The sequence below is a fragment of the Hyperolius riggenbachi genome, chromosome 1 (genome assembly GCF_040937935.1).
Source record: "Hyperolius riggenbachi isolate aHypRig1 chromosome 1, aHypRig1.pri, whole genome shotgun sequence".
NCBI classification, from domain to species: domain Eukaryota; kingdom Metazoa; phylum Chordata; class Amphibia; order Anura; family Hyperoliidae; genus Hyperolius; species Hyperolius riggenbachi.
Genome location: NC_090646.1, coordinates 286,531,135 through 286,557,436, shown reverse-complemented (window position 1 = coordinate 286,557,436; position 26,302 = coordinate 286,531,135). Strand labels below are relative to the sequence as shown.

General features: G+C 41.0%; 1 protein-coding gene across 7 annotated transcripts in view; it reads right to left on the bottom strand.

Moving 5' to 3' along the window:
• The window catches only part of PSD3 (pleckstrin and Sec7 domain containing 3), a 674,009-nt gene that overhangs the window by 323,077 nt on the left and 324,630 nt on the right, over window positions 1-26,302 (bottom strand). For 6 of the 7 annotated variants that reach the window (XR_011020476.1, XM_068233673.1, XM_068233676.1 and 3 more), the window contains one exon: window positions 25,703-25,792. Coding sequence is in view for 5 of the 7 variants with exons in the window: in XM_068233673.1 (XP_068089774.1) it covers window positions 25,703-25,792 (90 nt within the window). In the remaining 2 variants the exon portion in view is untranslated. Of the gene's footprint in view, window positions 1-13,555; window positions 13,607-25,702; window positions 25,793-26,302 lie in introns of those variants that run through there. The other variant, XM_068233682.1, reaches the window with a different exon arrangement.

The window sequence follows — 26,302 nt, the reverse complement described above, 5'->3', positions numbered from 1 at the left end:
CACATTTTAAGTTCATGTTTTGCAAACTTTTACAGCTTGTAACTGGATTGATCAAAATCATCAGTTACTTGCACCAGTGTTGAGCATGAAATGAACAAAAAAATTCTCAAAAAGATGAGCATTTCATTGATCATGTTTGTGACACAATAAAAGCAAAAAACACTTTAACTTTGATTACTGTTGTCTGTACCCCACAGAGAAAAAGATAACTTAGTGATGATGGTCATTTCTAGGAGAACTCATAGAAAAGCACGTTATCAATTTGGTCAGGTGATAGATATGCAAGTCTCTGATTTGCTAGTCATGATCGTGTGCTAAAGCAGGATGTGATCACAGCAAATCAGAGCTTTGCATATCTATCAGCTGATCAAACAACCACATGCTTCTCCATGAGCTCTGAGCTCTCCTAGACATTGACCATTACTAGAGATAACTCCGGCACTTCCTCCTCCAGGAGACATCTTTTATTGACATGAGAATTTGGAAGAAATCTTTTCCCCAGAAGAGACCGGAAAAGAGACAGGCTGCAGGAACAAATCTCCACACTGTATGGAGGAGTAGGAAAAAATTATCTCAGTAGGAGATGGGTAGACCGTTATAAGATGCGCATTTACAGTACAGCTATTTAGGCAAATGGTGGCAATATTAAGTATTAGACCAAACGTAGTACTTTTTTCCATGGGAGGAAAAAGCATTTTTTGTTGCACCAAATATATCTATATGTATTGTTTGAATGAAGATAAAATATTTATATTTCTACATGTTAAAAAGAAAAGGCTTTAATGGGGTGTACTTTTTTCCACAACTGTATATGCTCTCATAAAAGCACACCATTTCCCTTACAAACTGACACTACTGTCATACAAATGACACTATGGTCATATTTTTCCACTAATTCATATGCTACCAATTAACAAACACAGGAAAATTACAGTGAAGTACTGGGTGTACATGCACTTTTTCCTAAGCAACGATAATACTATGCAGGCAGACTATTAACTGACAGTTTTCATTAAGCAACTGCAGGGCTCAGGACTATATTGTCTCTTGTGCAGATCTGCTAACGCTGGCCTTCCTCTGGCAGTACATTAATGAGAATCTGTCAGCTAACATTATTTTGAAGCAGGAAGCAAACGTTGCTTGGAAGTTATGAGTGCTAAGCAGTAACATGTACAAGCTGCATTAACAGCGGCATGTAGCAATGGCTTCCTCTGTACTCAGTGCAGAAGTGATGTTTTCAGCCAAGAATGAACACTAGAAAGGTGTTGAACTCCAAATGTTAAAGGGGGGGGGGGGGGGGAATTATTTGTTTTCTTAAAGCCATTTTCAGTCTTCTCTATCTCTTCTCTTCCCAGGAACAGAAGATGACATTTCAGAACAGGATTCCATTTACTAAGCCCTGAATACAGGAGATTTAAACAAACTGTGGGAAAAAAAGTCCCTTAAAAAAATGTACTACTGGCTGAATGTTAACTGAGGCTAATGTTTCTGTCTTGCCACGGTAGGGATAAGATTCATATAGGACATAATAAACAATTCTCAATGGTTTCATCTTAATTAATTTAGTAATATTATTATTGCAGTTTTATGCTTGGTGTATATTTCCCCATTAAAAGTGACAGTAATTCACAAGCTGTAAGAATGTGTTACTGAACGAGCTGGCCTAATTCTTCCACAAGCTACTAGTTACAGTTTTCTCTCAATAACAGATATAGAGATGGTGTCAGATCTATATTTAACCATGTATATTATTTTATTACAATAAGGCAGTAACACTTAAGCATTACTATGCATGCTGCAGAATCTATGGGTGTAAAAATATTCCCATAGAAAAAAACCCAAAACAATCAGATACAAATTACATTCATACTATTTATGATGGGGTGATTTAAAAGCGCACCTCCAGCAAAAACAAAAGGTTTGCATGGCAATACATATGTAGTCCATGCACTGTTTACACTTAGATAGATAAACATATAAAGTTTACATCTGGTACACTGTAGTGAATAGAACAGGCTCACATTTATATCTAGAGTAGCACTTCCTTCTTTCTCATCATGCTGAAGCTTTGCTAAAGTACACCCGCTGTATGTGGACTCCCCTCCAGCCTGGTGCCTCCCCTGCCCCTACCTCCCCTGCTCTTTGCTTGCTTGGATTAAATTACTTCTCTTTTCACAGTGTGTACAAGAGAGAACTGCTGAAGCCTGTCTTATCCTGTCTGTTTGCTATAATTCTTATTTCAGATGTCTGCCTGCCTATCTGACTAGATTAGATCACATGGACATACGGGTGGAGTTATGAAATCAATCCCCCAGCATCCTTTGCACCTATTGTTTGGAAAGAAAAAAAAATCACCCTGGCCCAATTTCACACTGGGGGCAGGGATTTCAAGACCATGGGCTTGATTCACTAAGAAAAATAGCATACCTTATCAAAGTCAACACGCCTTATCAGAGTAACATAGTGAGCGCTACGAACTTATGCCTGCTAACTGGCAATGACGAGAGCTCCACTCATCCTGCCCTGAGCCCCTGCGGGTTCACAGCGCTCGCTATGCTACTCTGATAAGGCGTGTTAACTTTGGTAAAACTTGTTAACTTTGATAAGGCATGCTATTTGCCTTAGTGAATCAAGCCCCATATGTGGAAAACAGACCCTGGGGGTGAAAAAAAAATCACACATTATTATATGTGATTTTATATATCCAGGCAACTTATTAGGTTTAAAGCAAACTGTAATTTATAATTTAGGTAAGCATAAGCACTCAAGTGCTCAATTTAAAAGTTTAAGAAAGTGAGGCTAGTAGCAGGTGCACTTTAATTTATGAAAAAAGTTCAAAAACCCGTAATTGCAAAAGTATAAATCCATTTATTACTAAATAATCTATAAAAGACAATGCGGTGTGTGCCCCAAAGTGCAACCCCCACATAAAAAGACCCAGGACTCAAGCCCCAACACTACCCACAAGCAATACCCCTGACATGGGAGAGAAACCACCACAGGTAAACCTCCCTGCCTTCTGCCCTCAGAGCTCTTATAAGGCAGGCCTGCCTAATGAAGTTCCTGGTGTTGTCAGCAAAACAACATACTATGTAGCATCTAGCTGGAGAAGTTCATATATGGCGTGTAGCACAATTCCTGCATGCAGACTAAAAAAGCAAAACGCTATCATTCAATTCACTGATACTGATGAAATTTCTCAGTTTCTCCAATAATGATGGCACAAATACTCATCCAGCACAATCGCTATGCACAGCTTAAAGGGACTCTGTAACAAAAATGTCATTGTGTTTTCTACCATCCTACAGGTTCCTAAACCTATTATAATGTGCTCTGGCTTACTACTGCACTTAATACTATCACCATCTCTGTAATAAATCAGCTTATCTTTCCTCTGTCGGACTTGTCATCCTGTGTCTGGAAGGCTGCCAACTCTTCAGTGTGATCTGCTATGCATGCCCCCTCTATGCACACTCCCCTGTGTGTGTGTGTGTGTTATTTACATAAGCCAGCTTTTCTTTGCTCTTATCTTTTACAAGCTGGATAAATCCTCTGTTCACATACTGATGAGTCACATACTGCAGAATTACAGACAACCGGGCAGAGCTGTCTGCAAGAGTAAACAAACAATCAGCTTGTAACTCTTCAGTGAGCTAAAGGGGGAAAGAAACACACAAATGATCTCTTGAGATTCAAAAGGAAGGCTGTATACAGCCTGATTGTGTATGGATGTATTTTCTATGTGTGGACATACTGTACATCAACCTACTTCCTGTTTTGGTGGCCATTTTGTTTGTTTACAAACAAACTTTTTAAAACTGTTTTTGACTACTTTTAATGCGGCGGGGGGCGGCGAAATTGTGACAGAGGGTAATAGGAGATGTCCCCTAACACACTGGTATGTTTACTTTTGTGTGATTTTAACAATACAGATTCTCTTTAAGCGGCAGGTAACAGTTCATGATTCAAATATATGGACATGCTATGATTGTAATCCAAAATGGGGTTATACTGTTGCTTACCAGCACCCTCCTGGGTGCACTGTAGTAGTGTTGCAGCAAAGAATCCGGGCTAGGTGGCTGAGTCACCACAGAAAGTGAGTCCAGATAGCAACCTGGTTTCCTACCCTGTCAGGGACGTCTCCCTGTCACAAGGAAAAGTTGATGTGGAGATAGCCGGGGGACACGCAAGAGCCTCTCCCCTCACGCAGTTCAATAGAATGCTGTAGCCAGCATGGGCTTTCCCTTAGGATTTCCTTGTGACATCACTCACTCTCCTCCTACGGTGGCTCTGCACAACCACAAAGGATTGACGTTTCAGCTGTGAGCCAGCTTTCCTCAGAATCAAAAGCCTCACGGTTTAGGGCCCCTAAAATGCCAGGGCAGTATAGGAACCCCCCAAATGACCCCATTTTAGAAAGAAGACACCCCAAGGTATTCCGTTAGGAGTATGGTGAGTTCATAGAAGATTTTTTTTTTTTCACAAGTTAGCGGAAATTGCTATTAATTGTTTTTTTTTCACAAAGTGTCATTTTCCGCTAATTTGTGACAAAAAATAAAATCTTCTATGAACTCACCATACTCCTAACGGAATACCTTTGGGAGTTTTCTTTCTAAAATGGGGTCATTTGTGGGGTTCCTATACTGCCCTGGCATTTTAGGGGCCCTAAACCGTGAGGAGTAGTCTTGAAACCAAATGTCGCAAAATGACCTGTGAAATCCTAAAGGTACTCATTGGACTTTGGGCCCCTTAGCACACTTAGGATGCAAAAAAGTGCCACACATGGTACCGCTGTACTCAGGAGAAGTAGTATAATGTGTTTTGTGGTGTATTTTTACACATACAGATGCTGGGTGGGAGAAATATCTCTGTAAATGACAATTATTTGATTTTTTTTTTTTACACACAATTGTCCATTTACAGAGAGATTTCTCCCACCCTGCATAGGTATGTATAAAAATACACCCTAAAACACATTATACTACTTCTTCTGAGTACGGCGATACCACATGTGTGACACTTTTTTGCAACCTAGGTGCGCTAAGGGGCCTAACGTCCTATTCACAGGTCATTTTGAGGCATTTGGATTCTAGACTACTCCTCACGGTTTAGGGCCCCTAAAATGCCAGGGCAGTATAGAAACCCCACAAGTGACCCCATTTTAGAAAGAAGACACCCCAAAGTATTCTGTTAGGAGTATGGTGAGTTCATAGAAGATTTTTTTTTTTGTCACAAGTTAGCGAAAAATGACACTTTGTGAAAAAAAAAAACAATACAAATCAATTTCCGCTAACTTGTGACAAAAAATAAAATCTTCTATGAACTCATCATACACCTAACAGAATACCTTGGGGTGTCTTCTTTCTAAAATGGGGTCACTTGTGGGGTTCCTATACTGCCCTGGAATTTTAGGGGCCCTAAACCGTGAGGAGTAGTCTTGAACCCAAATGTCTCAAAATGACCTGTGAAATCCTAAAGGTACTCATTGGACTTCGGGCCCCCGTGTCACACATGTGGTATCGCCGTACTCAGGAGAAGTAGTATAATGTGTTTTGTGGTGTATTTTTACATATAACCATGCTGGGTGGGACAAATATCTCTGTAAATGACACATTTTTGATTTTGTTTACACACAATTGTCCATTTACAGAGAGATTTCTCCCACCCAGCATGGGTATGTATAAAAATACACCCCAAAAACACATTATACTACTTCTCCTGAGTACGGAGATACCACATGTGTGACACTTTTTTTGCAGCCTAGGTGCGCTAAGGGGCCCAACGTCCTATTCACAGGTCATTTTGAGGCATTTGTTTTCTAGACTACTCCTCACGGTTTAGGGCCCCTAAAATGCCAGGGCAGTAAAGGAACCCCACAAGTGACCCCATTTTAGAAAGAAGACACCCCAAGGTATTCTGTTAGGTGTATGGGGAGTTCATAGAAGATTTTATTTTTTGTCACAAGTTAGTGAAAAATGACACTTTGTGAAAAAAACAAAAATCAATTTCCGCTAACTTGACAAAAAATAAAATCTTCTATGAACTCGTCATACACCTAACAGAATACCTTGGGGTGTCTTTTTCTAAAATGGGGTCACTTGTGGGGTTCCTATACTGCCCTGGCATTTTACGGGCCCAAAACCGTGAGTAGTCTGGAAACCAAATTTCTCAAAATGACTGTACAGGGGTATAAGCATCTGCAAATTTTGATGACAGGTGGTCTATGAGGGGGCAAATTTTGTGGAACCGGTCATAAGCAGGGTGGCCTCTTAGATGACAGGTTGTATTGGGCCTGATCTGATGGATAGGAGTGCTAGGGGGGTGACAGGAGGTGATTGATGGGTGTCTCAGGGGGTGGTTAGAGGGGAAAATAGATGCAATCAATGCACTGGGGAGGTGATCGGAAGGGGGTCTGAGGGGGATCTGAGGGTTTGGCCGAGTGATCAGGGGCCCACACGGGGCAAATTAGGGCCTGATCTGATGGGTAGGTGTGCTAGGGGGTGACAGGTGGTGACAGGAGGTGATTGATGGGTGTCTCAAGGTGTGATTAGAGGGGGGAAATAGATGCAAGCAATGCACTGGCGAGGTGATCAGGGCCGGGGTCTGAGGGCGTTCTGAGGGTGTGGGCGGGTGATTGGGTGCCCTAGGGGCAGATTAGGGTCTAATCTGATGGGTAACAGTGACAGGTGGTGATAGGGGGTGATTGATGGGTAATTAGTGGGTGTTTAGGGTAGAGAACAGATGTAAACACTGCACTTGGGAGGTGATCTGATGTCGGATCTGCGGGCGATCTATTGGTGTGGGTGGGTGATCAGTTTGCCCGCAAGGGGCAGGTTAGGGGCTGATTGATGGGTGGCAGTGACAGGGGGTGATTGATGGGTGATTGACAGGTGATCAGTGGGTTATAACAGGGGGGATAGAGGCATACAGTACACAGGTGGGGGGGGGGTCTGGGGAGAATCTGAGAGGTGGGGGGTGATCAGGAGGGAGCAGGGGGCAGTTTAGGGTTAAAAAAAAATAGCGTTGACAGATCGTGACAGGGAGTGATTGATGGGTGATTAGGGGGGTGACTGGGTGCAAACAGTGGTCTGAGGGGTGGGCAGGGGGGGGTCTGAGGGGTGCTGTGGGCGATAAGGGAAAGGGGGGAGAAATCAGTGTGCTTGGGTGCAGACTAGGGTGGCTGCAGCCTGTCCTGGTGGTCCTTCGGACACTGGGACCACCAGGGCAAGAGGCAGCCTGTATAGGCTTTGTATACATTACAAAGCCTATTATACATAGGGGCAGCGGCGATCCGGGTGCTAGTAACCCGCCGGCGCTTCCGAAAGGCCGGCGGGTTACAGCGCGAGGGGGGCGGAGCCAGTCGCCGGCGGCTGATCGCGTCACGAATGACGCGATCGCCGCATAACCACGCCCGCAGCCGCCCCCGACGATGGGCGTATTGCGGTCGTTTAGGCCCGGTCTTTGCCGCCGCCCATCGGCTGGGGGCGGTCCTCAAGTGGTTAAAGTGACACTGAAGCGGAAAAAAAAAATGTATGATATAATGAATTGGTTGTGTAGCAGGGATAATTAATAGAAAATTAGCAGCAAAGAAAATAGTCCTTTTTTTTTTTTTTTTTTTTTTAGGTATATAGCTTTTTTTTTTTTTATAACATTTCATCATTCTCTAATAATTGCAGTTTACACATTACTACACTCTGCATTTTAAACTATGAATCAGAGTAGGTGAATGACCCTTTGAACTTTCCTCTGCAGTAAAACCTTAAAACAAACAAGAAACCATGAGAGACAGTTTAGATAAAGGCGTCAGAAAGCTGTGCTGCCTGAGACCAAAGTTTGGTAGCAGAGCTCAGAGAAGCTCCTTTGCATAGATAACAAGTGAAGTTTCTTAACTCTTCCTGTGCTGGAAATAATATGAGACTCATATCTGTGCTATTAATGTTTTATTTCAACGCTGTACTACACATACAAGTCATATCATAAGTTTATTTTCACTTTAGATTCCCTTTAAAGGGACTCCGAGCAGTGCAGAAACTATGGAAAGATGCATATCATTTTAAAGCTCTCTTTCTCCTCTTTCCAATGATATATAAACCGCCGCCCTACGCCTTTTAGTTTTCGCTATTTTCGCAATTGAAATTGCCGCGGCCGCGATTTCAATCGCGAAAATAGAGAAAACTAAAAGGCGTAGGGCGACGATGTAGGGGTCACCAGAAAGAGGAGAAAGAGAGCTTTAAAATGATATCCATCTTTCCATAGTTACATTGTATTACACAGGGCGACTTTTTCCTACAGTCAGCAGCTCCATTCTGCTGAATGGAGCTGCTGACACTGGGGAAAGTGTCGTCCTGTGTAATACAAGTAACTATGAAAGATGGATATAATTTGAAACCTCTCTTTCTCCTCTTTCTGGCGACCCCTAAATCGTCACCCTACGCCTTTTAGTTTTCTCTATTTTCGCGATTGAAATCGCGGCCGCGGCAATTTCAATCGCGAAAATAGCGAAAACTAAAAGGCGTAGGGTGGCGGTTTATATATCATTGGAAAGAGGAGAAAGAGAGCTTTAAAATGATATGCATCTTTCCATAGTTTCTGCACTGCTCGGAGTCCCTTTAACAATGATGATGATTCAGCTGGAAATGTTACCACTAGTGAAAAGTTACCTTTAACTAATAGTTCAAGCTGTGGCATTTCATACATAAAGGAAGAAGGGGAGAAGTTATGGTTTTTATTTTCCTGACAAATCAAATGCACAGTATGCGTGGTAGTAACAAGACATGGTATTCAGCTTTTACTCACATTTTCATATCCTTAGCAGATCTCATCAAAATTTGCTTGTCTTGTTGACAAATGAGATCTTTGATTGATTGAAGCGCTTAGTTATTAGAGGACCACATAATTATATAGCACACTGATTTAAAGGCTTCTTAAATAAATTTAATTAAAAGGCAACTGTTACAGCCCAATATGTACCCATGTCTTACTGTTTATTCCCATTCCCCAGTTCCAGCCTAATCCAAAGAAAATATATTAGAGAGTCATGTGCTATGTGCATGTCCCTAGGGAGTCTTCTGCCACATAAAATGGATTTTAACAACAATTTAAATATTAATGCTAGGACATACAATTTTAAGCTTGCTGGTTCCGGCTAAGGACACAAGTGAAAAGGGTGAGACATATGTTAAAATATTATTCTTTCCTCATATACTGGGACAATAGAAGAAGGCTTGCACACAGTAATGGCCTGGAGATATTATTTAGATTAACTACAAAAAAAGTAGTAGTATTTGTAGACACAGTTCAAAGTACTAATGCAATTTTCATTAGTGTTTCCAGTCTAAGTATCCACAAACAAGCAGATCACATATACAACAAAATAAATCAAACATGACACCTCCAGTATAGCCGTCATGTGAAAATACATGGGTGATGAATAAGTAAAATATTTTCATAATTTAAGTATATACCGGAGATATATATATTTACATACATATATATATATATATATCCTACCTAATAAAATGCAAGTGTCTCTGCCATGTCCCTGTGTGTGTGTTTTTTTGCAGTGTGCATGTGCAGGGAGGGATGCAGAGACCCTGACGAGAGCTGGGGGAATGACGCGGCAGGGGGCCAGGAGGGGCGGGTGTGTGTGCGCGGTGGCAGTGTGGGCGCGCAGCGGATGAGTGGTGACAGACCTAGCCCGTTTTTAAAGCGGAATATAACCCTGCATTTCAACTTTGCTCTAAAACATTATTTACAGTATATTATATGCAACCAGCATTTTTTTTTACTAGACCAGCATTGGAAGGGTTACACAGGGCTTTAAAGTTCCTGGAGATTTCTGCAGACGCATCCGAAGCTGAAATAGATACATTTTGTTTACATAAATGTATCTAAGTGTTGAATGTGACTCATCTCTCTCACTGAGAAGGAGCTTGGAGGACAGCCAAAAAGTGTGTAACATTTATCAATAGATACATTCAACTAAATAGAATGTATCTATCTGAACTTCTGCATATCTCTCCACGGAACTTTAAACCTCTGTGTTTAACCCTTCCAATGCTGGTCTAGTAAAAAAAAAAAAATGCTTTTTGCATATAATATGCTGTAAATAATGTTTTAGAGCAAAGTTGAAATGCAGGGTTATATTCCGCTTTAAGCAGGCTAAGGTCACTAGTATATATAGAGATATATATGCATATATATATTAGTATAACACAGCAAATGGTTACAGGGTGGGAGATAATTGATCAGGAAGGCTATTGAAACTATCCCGTGTAACGATTGGTGTCAGCACACAGAGAGAATCTGATTATTGATGATCTGCAGAATCATCAATAATACAGATGTATACTTGATTATGGATGATCTGCAGAATCACCAATAATACAAGTATGGCTAACCTCTGGACACCTAATGAAGTATAAGTGTTAAGTGAAACAGTAGGCTATCTCCCGTGAGGCGGGAGATACAGGCAGCTCGGCCAGGAACCACCTGAGGGGCAGGTGGCCCTGGGCTGTGCAGGGAATATCTCCATGAGAGAGGAGATAGAGATAATCTGGCAGCCAGTGATTCCCTGGTAAACTGGAAATCAGACTGTACTGCAGCCAGGGGACGCCAATGGGATAGAGGCCACTGGCTGCACTGCAGGAAGGACTCTCTGCTGAGCAAGAGGTCCTTGCAGCTAACTGACACTTGGTGGAATAGTGTCACGGGTAGTACAGACAGACTGAAAACTCGAGGAATGAGCGACAGCCAGAAGGGTCAGGCAGGCCAGGTCGGCAACACCAGAGCAAATGGAATAACAGATATAAATCACAATCCTAGTCTGGGGTATGAGGTCCGTGGTCTCGACACCCAGAAACTAGTCTAAAGTATAACACAGCAATGACACAGTAATCCTAAGCTTGGGTGTGAGGTCCTTGGTCACAACACCCTGGAACTGGTCTAAAGTAGAACACAGTAAGGACACAGTAATCCTAAGCTTGGGTGTGAGGTCCTTGGTCACAACACCCTGGAACTGGTCTAAAGTATAACACAGTAATGACACAGTAATCCTAAGCTTGGGTGTGAGGTCCTTGGTCACAACACCCTGGAACTGGTGTAAAGTATGACACAAGCGTAATCTGGCTAAGTGTGAATCCCAGGTCCTCCTGGTTCTAACACACTGTGGGATCTGACTGGTCTGCGTCCTCACACGTAAGTATTTGCAACGGCAGACAACCAGCAACTGACAAGCAAGATCTATATATACTTGCAGTGCTGGGCAGCTCCGCCAGAGCCACTCAGCCAATCCAGAGTCCAGCTGGGATCAGCTGATCGGCCTGATCAGCTGATTCCCCTTCTGCTGGTATAAATGTCCTGCCGCCTGGCGCGCGCATGCGTAGCTCTCCATCTGTGTGCACTAGAAGGTCCAGCCAAGCCAGACGCGTGTCGCTGCGCAAAAGGCGCTGGTCTGAACGCGGAGATAGCCGCCCTGTCACTAGACCATGCGGCGGCATCTCCGCTGTGCATTACATCCCGCTTATCATTCTTTCTTCTAGAGATAAAGGGCACAAGCAGAAGCTGCAGCAACTCCATTGCCAGTTCTTACTCGTCCACATCATTTTATGAAGAGGACAAAAGAATGGTTTGAGGATGGGCCTTCACCATTAAATGTCAACAGGTAGGTTTCCAATTTACAAAAAAGTTACTTTATATGAAATGTCTGCTCATCCCCATAATCCTTTGCCAGTCCATAAAAAATGTTGTCTTAATGGTATTTAGACTAGGGTAGGTAGGTCAATGAGATGCAAATAAATCCAAGATGATGCAGTATTATGCACATTTTAATGCAAATGTATGCAGTTTGAAAATTGGCCATTCTGATAATGATAAACCCAAAACTCTCCTAATAAGCTCATCAGTTGCTAAGCTGGTCATACAATGTCTGGGGTAGTTCACATAAATGACAATTCCCTAATCTCAGATTGTTTGCCTGGTTTTTCACCTTAAGATAGTAGATTATCAGAATGCAGTATAAAAGTGACCAGATATTACTCAGAAGACCAGTAGCTCTGTACAGCTTTATGCAGTACGCAGGTCTGAGGCAGTTAAGGTGACTGCTCCCGTCTGCAGCTACGTCTCCCTCTGCATTCCCACCTCGTCTGAGAAAAGAATTGCCTTCCCTGACCAAAAATCCATTGAGTCTTAGTTTTGTATTACATTCACATTTGCAGGAGGAGCTATAAGCAAAAATCACCATAACATTCTTCTCATCTCGACAAGCATACAAAGAGCTGTCTTGAGGCTCATAACTATATTGGAAAACAGTCTCCAGACTGTTAGAAACAAACATGACAAGCAGTCACAGCAATACATTCTGCAACCAGGTTTACACAAACTGTGATCCTAAGGAGATTACGATTGTGTATTTATACAGTGCTGACATCTTCTGCAGTGCTTTACAAAGTATACTGTCATGCCACTAGCTGTACCTCAGAGAATAAAGGGGACATTTTTAAAATATAGATGACATTGGAAAGGTAAAATCAAGTTTTCGTTTGGAGCTCTGCATTAATGCAGAAAACAGTCAAAGAAAGAATGGTGAATAATTCAGTGCAGCCACATGTTTTCTATTGTTCGCATCAACAAAGCATTCCATGCATGCATGCTTTAGGCCATTTAAACCACTGGATACTATACCTGGCACAGTTTGCCATTTTATGAGAGAGCAATGGCATTCTCTACATGTATATTATTTATAGCATCATTCATAATAAGCTTTACATGTGGTGTTTCATCATTTATACGTTCTAACACTGTGGGTATTTTTAAAAGAGGCATGTAGGTTAGCTAAGGATATGTGTATCATCTCATGTGATTGCCTATTTGTGATCTAGGTTAGGATAATGACTCAATCTCAAAGTTTGTACAAGAAAGACATTTTGAATCAGGATGACACCATTTATTTTGCAAACTTAGAAGAAAAGGAGTAAGCTTACGGCTAGGAAGCCTTCCTCAGACTTGATTCCTGTATTCCTCTATCAAAGTTTGTACTAAAGACTTTCACAGACATGATACTTTCAATTAGATAATTTTGTTTGATTATTCCATTAAATCAAATAACGATTTTTCCAACATGACCAATTGGATTTTTATTGAACAAAAATGGGTTAATCGATTATTTTTTCTTGATAAAAAAAAAGATTATTTTCAACTTTCATTCGATTGTTTAGGTTGAACAGGAACATTTAACGTGTATGATCACCATTAGTTAAACTAGCCTATACTGAATGGTTTAACCCTGGACAAACCTCATCAACAAAGAATGTCTCTAGAAAACTTAATCCAGAGTTGGATTGTTTCACAAAAATGCTGGGTGTCATCGCAAGATGAACGCACTTTCTTCTTTCACTGCTACATCCTGCTGCATTTGTGGATGTGCGACCAAAGTTTGTATGCTGAAACTGCACCACTAAGAACGGTTTCACCATACATACTAATACCATACTAATACTAATACCATACATACAAGCTCTTGTTAGAAAAAAATGCCTAAAAGGGTTGATAGGTTTACCCCGGAAGCCTTATCAGCCACTGCGTTCTGCCCATGGAGCTTCCCATGAGATTTGAGGCCTGAGGGAGATTATGTTTGCAAGTTAAACTGAAATCAGTGGAGTCTAAAATAGTGGTGTTCTGCATACAGATTGAATTGGATATTACATTATCAGGATGATGGGGAATGAAAAGGAGGGGGGGAATAGGCTACTAACTTTGCATCACTCATCAGATTTTTTTTATATATATTTTTTGTATCTTTTTTTGCAGGAATCTGATCTAAAGACTAAAGTACTGGCTCCCCTGCACTCCCACCATGCTGTGATAAAAAGGATGGCCTTTACTGATCAAACCTCATTTGAGAAATTAATTCTTGATAAAAATGTCATTAAGTCTGTATTGACTAACATCTCTATCAAAAAATATCATGTGAATAAATATACTGTCTCTGAAGGCTGTCTCCACACTTACTCTGTATATGTATCACAGTAGCCTCTTGAAACTGGAGATGAGCTTCCGAATGCTCGATCAGAGTTTGGATTGAAACGGGCAATTTACACCCATGGGTCTTGTGTTCCACATTAATCCCATGCATCCTCCTCCCAGCTTTGTGGGAGGAAGTATCGGAGCAATGCAACGTGACATGCAACAGCCCGAGGTGGCTACAAAGTCCCCCACTGCCAGGGCCTGCTTTAGATGAAACTCGGATTGCGCACTTGGAAGCTCACTCCTACTTGAAACCCATTATGCAGATGCTAAGCATTCAAGTTAGTGGTTATAAATATCTGGCTGAAAATACTCAAATAGACATTTATGTTGCTAATCCTAATAGGTGAATTAACTTGTTTTTCCAGCATATCCCACATATGTTGAGATTGAAATCTAGGGAATTTTGAACTAAAAGAAAGCCTTGTTAATCACAAAATACCACCTTCTTCCTTTGTGGTATGGTCCAGCCCTGACAGTAATGTGCCATTGCAGTTGCTTTCAGTGCTGGACAAAAATCACCAGGGTTGTCCTCTCTGATCTCTAAATATGTGTGTTCTCTCATTGTCAGTTCAAGCTTTTCATTTGTGTGATAGTAGGTATTCTGTATAGTGGAGACCTCATATGGATTAATGGGCACTTGGATCCCATGGCGGTGTCACCAGTTCTCTTTTTTTAGACCACTTTTGGTAGGTACTAACCCCCTTGCATACCAGGAACACCCCACAAGACATGACATTTTGGAGACAATCCTCAAGCCATCAATACAGTCCTTGCTAAAGTTGTTCAAATCATTGCGATCCCTCTAAAACCATTTTTTATGCTTTTAGCACATCAACTTAAAGAAATGACTGTTCAGTTGCTGTCTAATATATCCCACCTCTTGACAAGCGCCACGATAATGATTACTATTAACCTGCATCTATCAGTGGTTTTATTGTTGTAGCTGATCAGTGTGTCAATTCCAGCTGAAACTGCTTATTTTCCTTAGTATTTTTTTTCTATACTGTATACTCATGTAAATTAGTCCATGACTATGCATATTAATGTGTGCTGCAGACATTCCAGGCACCTGTATTCTACCAGGTAATGTTGAGTATAATTGTCATTCATTTGGCAATACGGACACATGAACTGAACTGAACTGTAGGCAATAAACACTTACGGTACATGAAACTGTAGAAAGAAAGAAAGAATGGAGAGAAAGGAAAGGAAGAAATTAAACAGACAACCTGCAGGTCAGAAAAGGAAAAACAGACAATGGGCAATGTTCAATTCTCAGACATTAAAACTGAATGTAACTTATTAAAAACATTTGGACTCATGTTTGCTTTGTGCCAAGATAGAAAATTAGTGAATGTCTGCTAGAGTCAGTTCCAATGTCTCCTGAGGTCATTTAGCACTCCAACATTGAATAACTATACATTGATTCCTGCTACTTTTGCTCAACATCCCTCCTACCCTCTTCACAGGGGAGAACAGGATACTTGATTATAACATTCACATAGATTAATGTATATGAGAGTATGCAGGGTCATGGTCAGACACATTATACAGGTCTCTGTTTTTAAAAGGAACTCAAGGCGAGACACATATGGAGGCTGTGTTATATTTATTTCCTCTTAACCAATACCAGTTGCCTTGAAGTCCTGCTAATCTTTCTGGCCAATAAAGTCTGAATCAGGCATGCAAGCATGCAGCTAATGCAGTCAGACTTGAGTCAGAGCACCTAATCTGCTAGGCTAGGTCAGAGGCTAGGCTAAACGTATTAGAGGCAGTGGAAAAGCAGGAAAGCCAGACAATATGGAAATACTGTATAAACTCGCGTATAAGCCGACGTGCCCACTTTTCCCTCAGAAACTAGGACAAATAGTAAGTGATACAGGCGCTCCTTTCAATCAATACTTTGCCAGCTGCTATTGGTGACCACTCCAGTATGGTATCTATCAGCTTGTATAAATAACCACAGCGCTTTGGCACTCTTTTCAGCAATTTGCAGGTCACCACAGTGCTCAAAACAAATAGGTGGGGGTAACTTTTTAGCACATTTTTTGTGCTGAAAAATTAGGCTTATATGCGAGTCTATACAGTACATTTGTCAGGCTCCAAATGTTTTAGTCTAAAAAGTCTATGTATGAAAGAAGAACCATTTTATTTTGTTTTTAGCAGGTCTGTTGTATAGTTCACAGCTAATCCGGATGGGAATGGAATCTTTGTTACATGAAATGTACAACTTGTTTCTGCAGAGAGATGTGCACTTAGGCATGAGATGAAGTACAATATTCCATGACAGTAGAATAAAGTCCATTTTATTGATGAACTGACCTAAATAAATGTCTGTTTAATGTCAATGCAAGTCATGCTGATAAAAACATCCAAAAAATAACGATTAATAAGTTTATTTCCATATCATGCATCTGTAACATACAGCACTCAAAAGGCAACCAACTTAATGGGTTGATTCAAACAATGCAATAAGAAAAGTAGTAAGATCAAGTACAAAATGTCATCACTTTATAACCATGAGAAATAACAAAATAAAAGTGATGCAATCCATAGCAATGAATGAAAAACCATTTAAAGAGACACTGAAGTGAAAAAAAAAATGATATAATGAATTGGTTGTGTACTATGAATAATTACTAGAAGATTAGCAGCAAAGAAAATATTCTCATAATTTTATTTTCAGGTATATAGTGTTTTTCTAACATTGCATCATTCTCTAATATGTGCAGATTACACAACACTCAGCATTCAAAATGATTCTTTCAGAGCAGTCTGTGAACTAATGACCTCTCCTCTGGCAGAGAAAAAGACATTTGTTTACTTTGTTTACTTACAGTTGAGATAATAAAAGTCAGAAGACAGCCCTCTCCACGACTTTGAAAGTCGTAGAGCTTAATGGCTTTTTTGCATAGAGATAACAACTGAAGTTTCTTAACTCTTCCTGTACTGGAAACAATTAGACTGATGTATCTGATCTTAATGTTTTATTTCTTAGCTGTACTACACATACAAATCATATCATAATTTTTTTTTCGTTTCAGTGTCTCTTTAATGACATTGGTGTTGTGGATAGCATTCTTATCTTTGTCCCAAGGTTTGACTCTTAGACAGGACACTACCTGCATGGAGTTTGTGTGTTCTCCCAAGTTTGTGTTTCTTCCAGGCACTAAGGAAGCCTGTCAGATCTCATAAACATGCTGGTAGAATAAGGGTTTTTTTTTCCTCGCTAAAAATTGGCCTGAGGCCCAATTGGCTTTCTACCAATACTATGATAGAAATCAGAATTCAACTATGGCAGTTTACCGAGTGCCCCTGACTTGTCTGCTGCTCAGCTTCTCAAGTACTTTCACTAGAGCAAAATCGGAATGCAAACTTCAGTCAGATAGGGGTACATTAACTAAGCCCCATTAACCATAGCATGTGCATGCGGTGCACATAAAGTTTAAAGGGGTTTATGCAAATTAAGTAACATTTCACAATGTGTGTAAATTGCATTATATATACACAATAACTGTGTTGCCCCTTATACAAGCAATGTAGATGCTGCCTATATAGCACATGTTACACAAATTATGTAATTTGTCATGTAATTTGTGTAGACCCTGGTAAACTTTAGGTGCACTGCTGCACATATTGAAGTTAACTGGGTTTAACCACTTAGAACATATTGACTGGTGGCTTTGGTCACTAACATTTTATTCTTACACAGTTATTGTGATCACTGTAAATGTAACATCATCTGCAACTAATTTTCTTTGGAACTGATGTACTGATCTACAGGCATCTAACTACTAAATTATTACAGTATCTAATCAAATGGCCATATTTATTTGAGTATATGGAAAGGGATTTTAATCATAATAAAGTAATTCAATAAAGTATAGCAATAAGTAAGCTGGAGCCTTCAAGTCTTTAAACAAATGCTCCTGTCAGTTCCTGCTGCAAGCGCACACAAATCACAACTTGCTTGTATTTAAGAGAGGTGAAGGCTGACAGAGAACACTTCCTGCACAATGATGGCCTGGGAACAATGAGCCAGAGTTAATTTCTTGCCACATATTAGATTGTGCAAAGACATTGTGCAGGACTGTCACTCACAGTGACTGACAGCCACCTATACTCGTGAGTCCTGAATATATAAGATGAAACTCTGGAAAATCAGGTTCTGCACACTGGGAAAGTGTGGTTGTTTTTCACATTGGGGGCAGAAGAGTTTCTTCAGCATTAACACTGAAAGTGATAATTTATTTTCACATTTAGAAACTTCCTAATTGTCAGGCACAGATGAGCTTACTGCTAAAAATGTAATACAGCAACCCTTGTTTACATCACATAAGGACATCGGGAATTCCACAATGTGAAAGCAAGGTCAACTGCAGTCAGAGGAACATTCTAGAGGATTACATGGCTGCATTGTCTCACAATGCCTCATGGCAAAATCCTACAAGAAATTAAAGGGGTTCTTTCGCGAAAAAAATTGGCAGTTAAAAAATGTGACAGATGACAGGTTTTGGGCCAGTCCATCTTTTTAAGGGGGATTCTCAGGGCTTTCTTTGTTTTCAATAGCATTTCCTGAACAGCAGTTTAACTGCCAAAATAGCAAGATACCAGCCGGCCTCCCTAATCACTTGCACACTATTCTGTTAGTTAGATTTTGCAACTGTTGTTCAGGAAATGCTGTTGAAAACAAACTGACATAATAGTGTGCAAGTGATTAGGGAGGCCAGCTGGTATCTTGCTATTTTGGCAGTTAAACTGCTGTTCAGTAAATGCTGTTGAAAACAAAGAAAGCCCTGAGAATCCCCCTTAAAAAGATGGACTGGCCCAAAACCTGTCATCTGTCACATTTTTTAACTGCCTACTTTTTTCGCGAAAGAACCCCTTTAAAGAAAGGTTCTCTGTCATTTTCATGTGGATTGATGCAGGGAGAGGACACCTGGATATATTCACCCCTTGTGACTATATGCAAATAATTCTGAGTCTCTGTGGGGTTAAGCAAGTTTATGCAGCTTGAAAATTGACCAATCTAATTCTGCCAAAGTGGAATTTAATTGGTGTGCATAATCTTGCATCAACTCAGAATTATTAGCCCATCCCTAGTTTTTGGTAATAAACAATACAAGGATTCTGATTGACTGCCTAATGCTGGGAATACACGTTTCGTTTTTGCCTTCGTTTTAGCCTTCGTTTCGATTGTGCCTTTTGTCCTTTTCGTTCCCGAAATAATCAAACGTACGGTTAATATCACCACCCATGGTTTCGTTTTTTTTTTCGATTCTGATGGTTTTGTTTTTCCAATGATCGAAGGCTGCAAAGAAACGAAACGAAAATCCCTTTTTACAGGGACGGACTAACATAAACGAACATATAATCGATCTGAACAGCCATCAAGCCTACCAATGGCTCGATTAGATGGATAAAGAGAGATAATATCAAACATGTTCGATCACTAGTCGTTCGTTTTTGGGGTCTATTAATCGAAACTATAATGAGATTATGACTATTTTCACATACGTTTTCAACACTCGATTCGTTTACTGAACGAATCGAAGGCATAAACGAAGGCAAAAACGAAACGTGTATTCCCAGCATTACAGTAGCAATTTTAAGCAAGTTTTCGTATACCTGCTTTGATAAAACCTTTCTTGGCGTCCCCTATACTGTTGTCTGATCATTTTAGTGAATACCGATGCAAGATTACCATAAACACAATCATTTAGGTAGCAGTGTTGTGCAGGCAAGGTATAAAGAGCGTGTGCACTGGGAAGGCAGAGGTTAAGAGCGTGGCCACAAAGGGGCCATTTACACATCGCTATTCAGTTCTGGCATTATTTAAACGGTAAGCTGTTGTCTTATTTGCTTTTCTGAGTTTACAAAGGAGGGGAACATTTTAGAAATCCACCTATATGCAATCTCTTGCTTAGCGTAGAACAATGCTTCAAATATGAAGCTCTTTGAGAGGTTCGTTGGAAGGACTCCAAGCACACAGTGCCTGATCACAGGAGATTTGCATGAATTTCCCTAATTGGGACCAAAATGAGAACACCGACAGGAAGGACCAAATCCAGCCTTAGGGCATGTCTGGGAAGCAGTATTCTTAAAGGGGAACTAAAGTAAGAGGAATACGGAGGCTGCCATATTTATTTCCTTTTAATCAATACAAGTTGCCTGGCAGCCCTGCTGGTCTATTTCTCTGCAGTAGTGTCACAGGACCCCTAGTGGCCGGACCGCACAATGCCTTCCCATCGGTTTCAGCACACAGACCATGCAAGCTGTGGTCGCAATCGGTGCGCAGAAACCGCTGGAATTTTGGCAGCAGACCGACTAGAAGGGAGCCTGTGAGTTACGGTAATTACAAATTACACACTATTTCAGGGTATAACTGCCACCACCTCTGTTACCATGGGACAGAGGAACCCACTGACTGGCTGATTTTAGACCTACAAACAAAACGGTTAAACACACTCTATTCTGTCTAGCTAGCAACAATAGTAGTGACTCTTCAGAAGTCAGCATTCAGTTTGTGCGGCTGAATAGCAGGGTAGCTGAATAAACAAATGACGTTAGCGTCGTTTATTAACCACTTGCCGACCTCACACTAATACCGCGCGTCGGCAAAGTGGCAGCTGCAGGACCAGCGACGCAGTTCTGCGTCGCCGGCATCAGGCTAATTAATCAGGAAGCAGCCGCTCGCGCGAGCGGCTGCTTCCTGTCAATTCACGGCGGGGGGGCTCCGTGAATAGCCTGTGGGCCGCCGATCGCGGCTCGCAGGCTAAATGTAAACACAAGTGGAAATAATCCGCTTTGTTTACATTCGTACAACGCTGCTAACAGTAGCAGCGTTGTACCAGATCAGTGATCCCCGGCCAATCAGCGGCCGTGGATCGCTGTCACATGACAGGCAGGAGCCTGTTAGAGGCTGCACAGGACAGATCCGTTCCTGTGCAGCCTCGGATCTCCGGGGAAGGGAGGGAGCAGAGGGAGGGGGGAATTTCGCCGGAGGGGGGCTTTGAGGTGCCCCCCCCCCGCAACAACCAGGCAGGAGGAAGCGATCAGACCCCCCCCAGCACATCATCCCCCTAGTGGGGAAAAAAGGGGGTCGCTCTGGTCGCTCTGCCTGCACCCTGATCTGTGCTGGGGGCTGCACAGCCCACCCAGCACAGATCAGCTAAAACAGCGCTGGTCCTTAAGAGGGGGTAAAGGGTGGGTCCTCAAGTGGTTAAAACGCAATATAAATAATTAATATATACAGAAAATTATTAAAATCAACAATTATAGAAACATTAATAGCCAGTATGAAAATAAAAGGGAGAAAATACTTAGAATTTGTGGAAATATGTCCTTCTGGGAAAACTCATAAAGTTCTTGGTTTCAGTTCAGTTCAGTAGCAAAGTCCAAACAAACTAGGTGCCAGCATGTCCTCAAGCTGGCAAGGATGTAATCAGGATGATGTTCAAAGTGGAGGACATTGATTTTGCGTCCTCTGCCATTCTTATACCCCTGATCCAGTAGGAGGGAGTGAGGTCGGGAACCGCACACCCCCTTAGAACATGAGAGGAGTCCTCCCCCTTCCCCTCAGGACCAAAAATCATATCTAACCATATATGGGCTCTATCTCACAGAAGCGTACAGGTCAGGGCAGATTTACTAACATTTTCAGGTCCGTCCCGATTTACCCAGCACCCTGATACCAAACATTAGGGATAGGACCCCTGTGGTATCATCAGGGCACTTTCGAACTGCCTAACTGGCAGCCCTTTCCTCAGAATGTTCTGAAACCTTTTCAGTACCAGCACCAGGCAAGGCCCGGCATGCTCTGAGTTTGGAGAGCCTGCCAGCCTGGCAACACTGGAAATATGACACATATAGCAGTTTATGGAATATTATATACATCTAGGAGTAACAGAAGGTCAGTTCTAGGTGAAGGCTCTTTGAAGCTAGGACAGCAGGCTACGTGTCGGCTTCCCTGCTGTGATCGGGGGCAGGGAGTCTCACTCTCCTTCCTCTAAATCGGTTCCGTCAGGCTACTTATCTGATGGATGGGCCCTTAGCACAGCTAGGTGCCTGGGACACTTCTGCTGAAGCTTCCTGCCATTTGGTAAAAGGAAAAAAAAAATGTCTTTTAAAAGAAGGAATGTCATTCTGTTGCTGCAATGACTGGGCAAATCTAACCAAGAAGCGATCAGAAAATTGACTGCGCAAACCTTCCCGATTCGCCTGCGTTTCTCACGGCTGTTCCGTGACAAGTAGCATCTGAATAACACCAGAAACAAGCATGCTGTTCTACAGAAAACCACAGGTCTCTGGCCATGTGACTGGGTTTAATCTTCTACCTTACTTCAATTAATGGCTTTCAAAAAGCCCAAACTCATGATAATGTTAGCCAGTTGATCAGAATATTAACTGAAGTACAAAAACGCTCAAGCATTCATTCATTAAGACAAAATTCAACAATAGTATACTGTGGAGTGGAGCTGTGTGGTGCAGGCATCCACTATACCTGCTCGTCAGAGGTGTGGATAGAGATGGCAGTGTGTGAGAACGGGATCCGCTCCATCCACACCACCCAACAGTTGTTTCACCTGTAGTCTTATTGCCTTATCAGTATGGTATTTGCCAAAACTCCCCATTCTGGTGCGAAGTTGGCTTCTAGTGTGGCATGGGTTGGAGACTTCCGTCTTTTGGGGTCTCATGTCCTCTCCACCCACTTCCTCCCACAGGTATTCCAGCTCTTGGCCTCTCGTCATTGCATAGCAACAATTCACAGTGAGATGAAGAATATTAACAAAATGTCTTTCAGTGACTGTGATACCCAAGTCACTTGCTTTAAGCTACATATATAAAAAAAGGCTCTGGTAGTCTTAATTTCCTGTTGGACATGACTGTTTTTAATTTCCCCATGTTTGCCTTTTATGACATTGCTCATAGTTGGAGAAACAAGCATATAACAAGAGACACTCCAAGTGTTATCTCTGCACAGACACACTAGCAATAGTAACTAGACTAAATTAAATGCAAGATTGGCCTTCATGCTTGTGACTTTGAGGCTAGATTCACAGTGGGACGTTGCGTTTTGATGCCACGTTAAAGTCGCACCGCAAGCTTACAACGCAACGCGCCCAAAAAGTGGCAATGCAGCGTTACCGTTGCATACAGCAGATACAGTAAAAAATACAGGCAATGAAAAGTATGCTTCCAAGTCATTACTGAGCATGTGCAAACAGTCCAACGCAGCTAATAACGTGTATAACGCACTGCATGCAGTACTTTTACTTAACGTGCAGCGTTAGACACCAACGCAACGTGTGCACTGTGAACAGGGCATTGATTTTTCATTGCAGTGAGTTATTCTGCGTTAAATGCTGTTTTAACGCGCGACTTTAACGTCCCACTGTGAACTTAGCCTCAGTCTTATATACTAAACCTCTTTTGAGGCAACTTAATTACAAAATAATGTACAGCTAGTACACTTTGGAATAATATGTACCTGAAAGTACAGTAACCTTACAATCTAGATGTTAATTACAGTAAACCTTTTTTCCTTTAGGGGACATTCATAGGGACACAGAACATCTAATTTGTGTGTCATTCTGAATTACTTCTAAAAAATGAAAGTGGTAAAAAATGCAGATTATCACTTATATTAGTGACTCCACACATTCAATAAGTAAGATTGCAAGAGAATGTTTTGCAATGGTTTTACTCTGCCTTTATAACTCCCATGCATGAAATCCATGATCTGAGACATGCCTGCTACAGATCTGAGACCAATCTCCATTTTAAGATTGCACTTTTACAGAGGGAGTTATGATTCAATGCCCATCATAAGTCTATCATAAGAGGTTCCTGTATACCAGCACTTGTAGCTCTCCCTGCTTAGCGACAGAATTAATAAATGTGCGCCGCTGAGTCTGAGACACATGAAAAGAAAACTGCAATAGTTTCCCAGAGCAACTAACCGTAATCCTTCTTTCATTCAACAATAAAACCTTAATGGATGGCTCTGAGGGACTACATCAATTCTGCTATAGAGTTCTCTGTACCTTTATATCACTTGTAACACAGTGTCGGCACTTTCCATCATATCAATGCGTCTAACCATAAGTTAGCACAATCGGCGCAGCCCACTCTCCAATTTTGGCCAACAAAACAGGCCACAAGCAAGGTTGCTGGTACACTTCCAATGCATACTCTGCATAGGAGGGCACTGCAACTAGGCCATCACTCACAGAAAAGCTGACTCTCCACACTTTTTAGCTCAAAAATTTGGTATGGAAATATTGTAGTAAGAGGGCTTTTCTGGTCCATTGTAGCCCCTCATGCTGGGAATACCCAATGAGTTTTTTTGGCAGATAGAGGACTCGATAGATAATTTCCGACAGGTCCGATCTGACTTGGATCATTTTTCTGATGGATTTTCTCATAGAAGTGAATGGAAATCATTCGGAAAAATGATCAGAAAATGGATTGGCCAGTAAATCTGCTGAAAAAACCCATTCTGTATTCCCAGCATCACACACTCCTACGAGTTCTGATTCACCATGAGCTTGTTGGGTACTCTGTGGCTCAAAAATTTGTAAAAAAAAAAAAAAAAAAAAAAAGAGGAAAGCATATTAGCATACACAGTATATCACTATATATGGTACCTCAGAGAATAAACAGCTCTGAATGTTAAACACAGATGCTATTTGGACCCTTAACAAAAGCAGTGTAGGAACTTATGAAATGTTTTTGGTTAATCTGGAAGTTACAGTAAGTGAATTGTCATTGATTTCTGGTATGATATCAGCACAGATCCTGCTTATTATGAAGTATGGGTAAATAGCACTCTGTAACAAGTATCACAGAACAACACCAATATGCAGACCACGATTTCCTACAGTACAAGTCACTGTGTACAAGGTGGTTATATAATCTACTACAGTGACTGTTGGCTCTGTATAAATACATAGCCGTTTTCCAGGTAACAAAGTGAAAAAGTGATTAGAGGCGCCCCACACTGGATAGTCAATAGTTATGCTGCCTAGCAAGTGTTTTCCAGGTACACAGTAAATATGCATACATGGCAATGATGTATTAATTTAGTATACTCATCGTACAATCCAAATACATGCTTAGTTTACAATAAATAACATTTATATACATAACCTTTAATTAATAAATAAGTATAACAATAATTCTAACAACTACAAAACTGCACAATATGGAAGTGCAAAAATTAAGCCTTTTTTTATTCCTATTACTACACTTCTCCTGCATTTTTACCAAAACCGCTTTCTTATAAACTGAAGAGGGGTGAAGTATAACAAATCATACCTAAAGCCATTACCTAAGATGTCCATGCAAAATATATTGCCCAGCAGCCAGCTATTATATAGATTAAGCTGACTGACTCCTATCATTAATTGTTCATATGGGTGGCTGAGCACAGTTATTAGCTAACAGGCCTGCATATAAATATCTGTGATCTACTAAACAGACTTGCAGCCCAGATATATAAAGAAACATACAAGTATTGTGCAATTGTAAACACTGCAGGACTGAGTTACAGGACATATTACTAACACTCAGTATATGAACAGAATACACAGATGTAAAATGGTCTGAAATAAATGATATGATGATCAGTCCATGCAGCACTACAACTGAGATATGCTTGTATAGTAAGACTGACCTTGAGAAGCCCCCTGGGGAAATCTTTACCTTCATTCACCCCTTGGAGATTGGCAATGAATTCTTGACAACTCATCTTCTTTCCAATATTCTGAAAATGGAAGGTCAAGCGTTATAATGACATATTTCCTTCCATCAACATTATTTAAGACACTTGCATTGTAGTGTTAAACATATATGGTTGATGAGATTTACAAATTAATCATTACAAAGATTTCAAAAATAACATAAAAAAAATACAATTTTACTTGACCAACTGCCTTTTTCTGAAACGATTATTGTTATTATAGAAAATAACCCTAAATTAGCCAAGAAGGTAAAGTGTGACATTTAGAAAATCATGGGTGCATTAGATTAGGTAACTGAAGTTAATGTTGGGGACATATGCATCATTACATTTCTTAAACATATTTCTGGTTAATAATGCAATATACTTGCATCATTGATTTTACTGTAAGATACAGCAGGCTACTCCCGTTGCTTACAAATAACTCAGGACCAGCCCGTAGTCTGTGTGTGCATAAGGAGGATATAGAGCGCAGATGGAGATTTTACAAATGATAAAGAGATCACAAATTTCATCAAGGATCAGCAAACACTG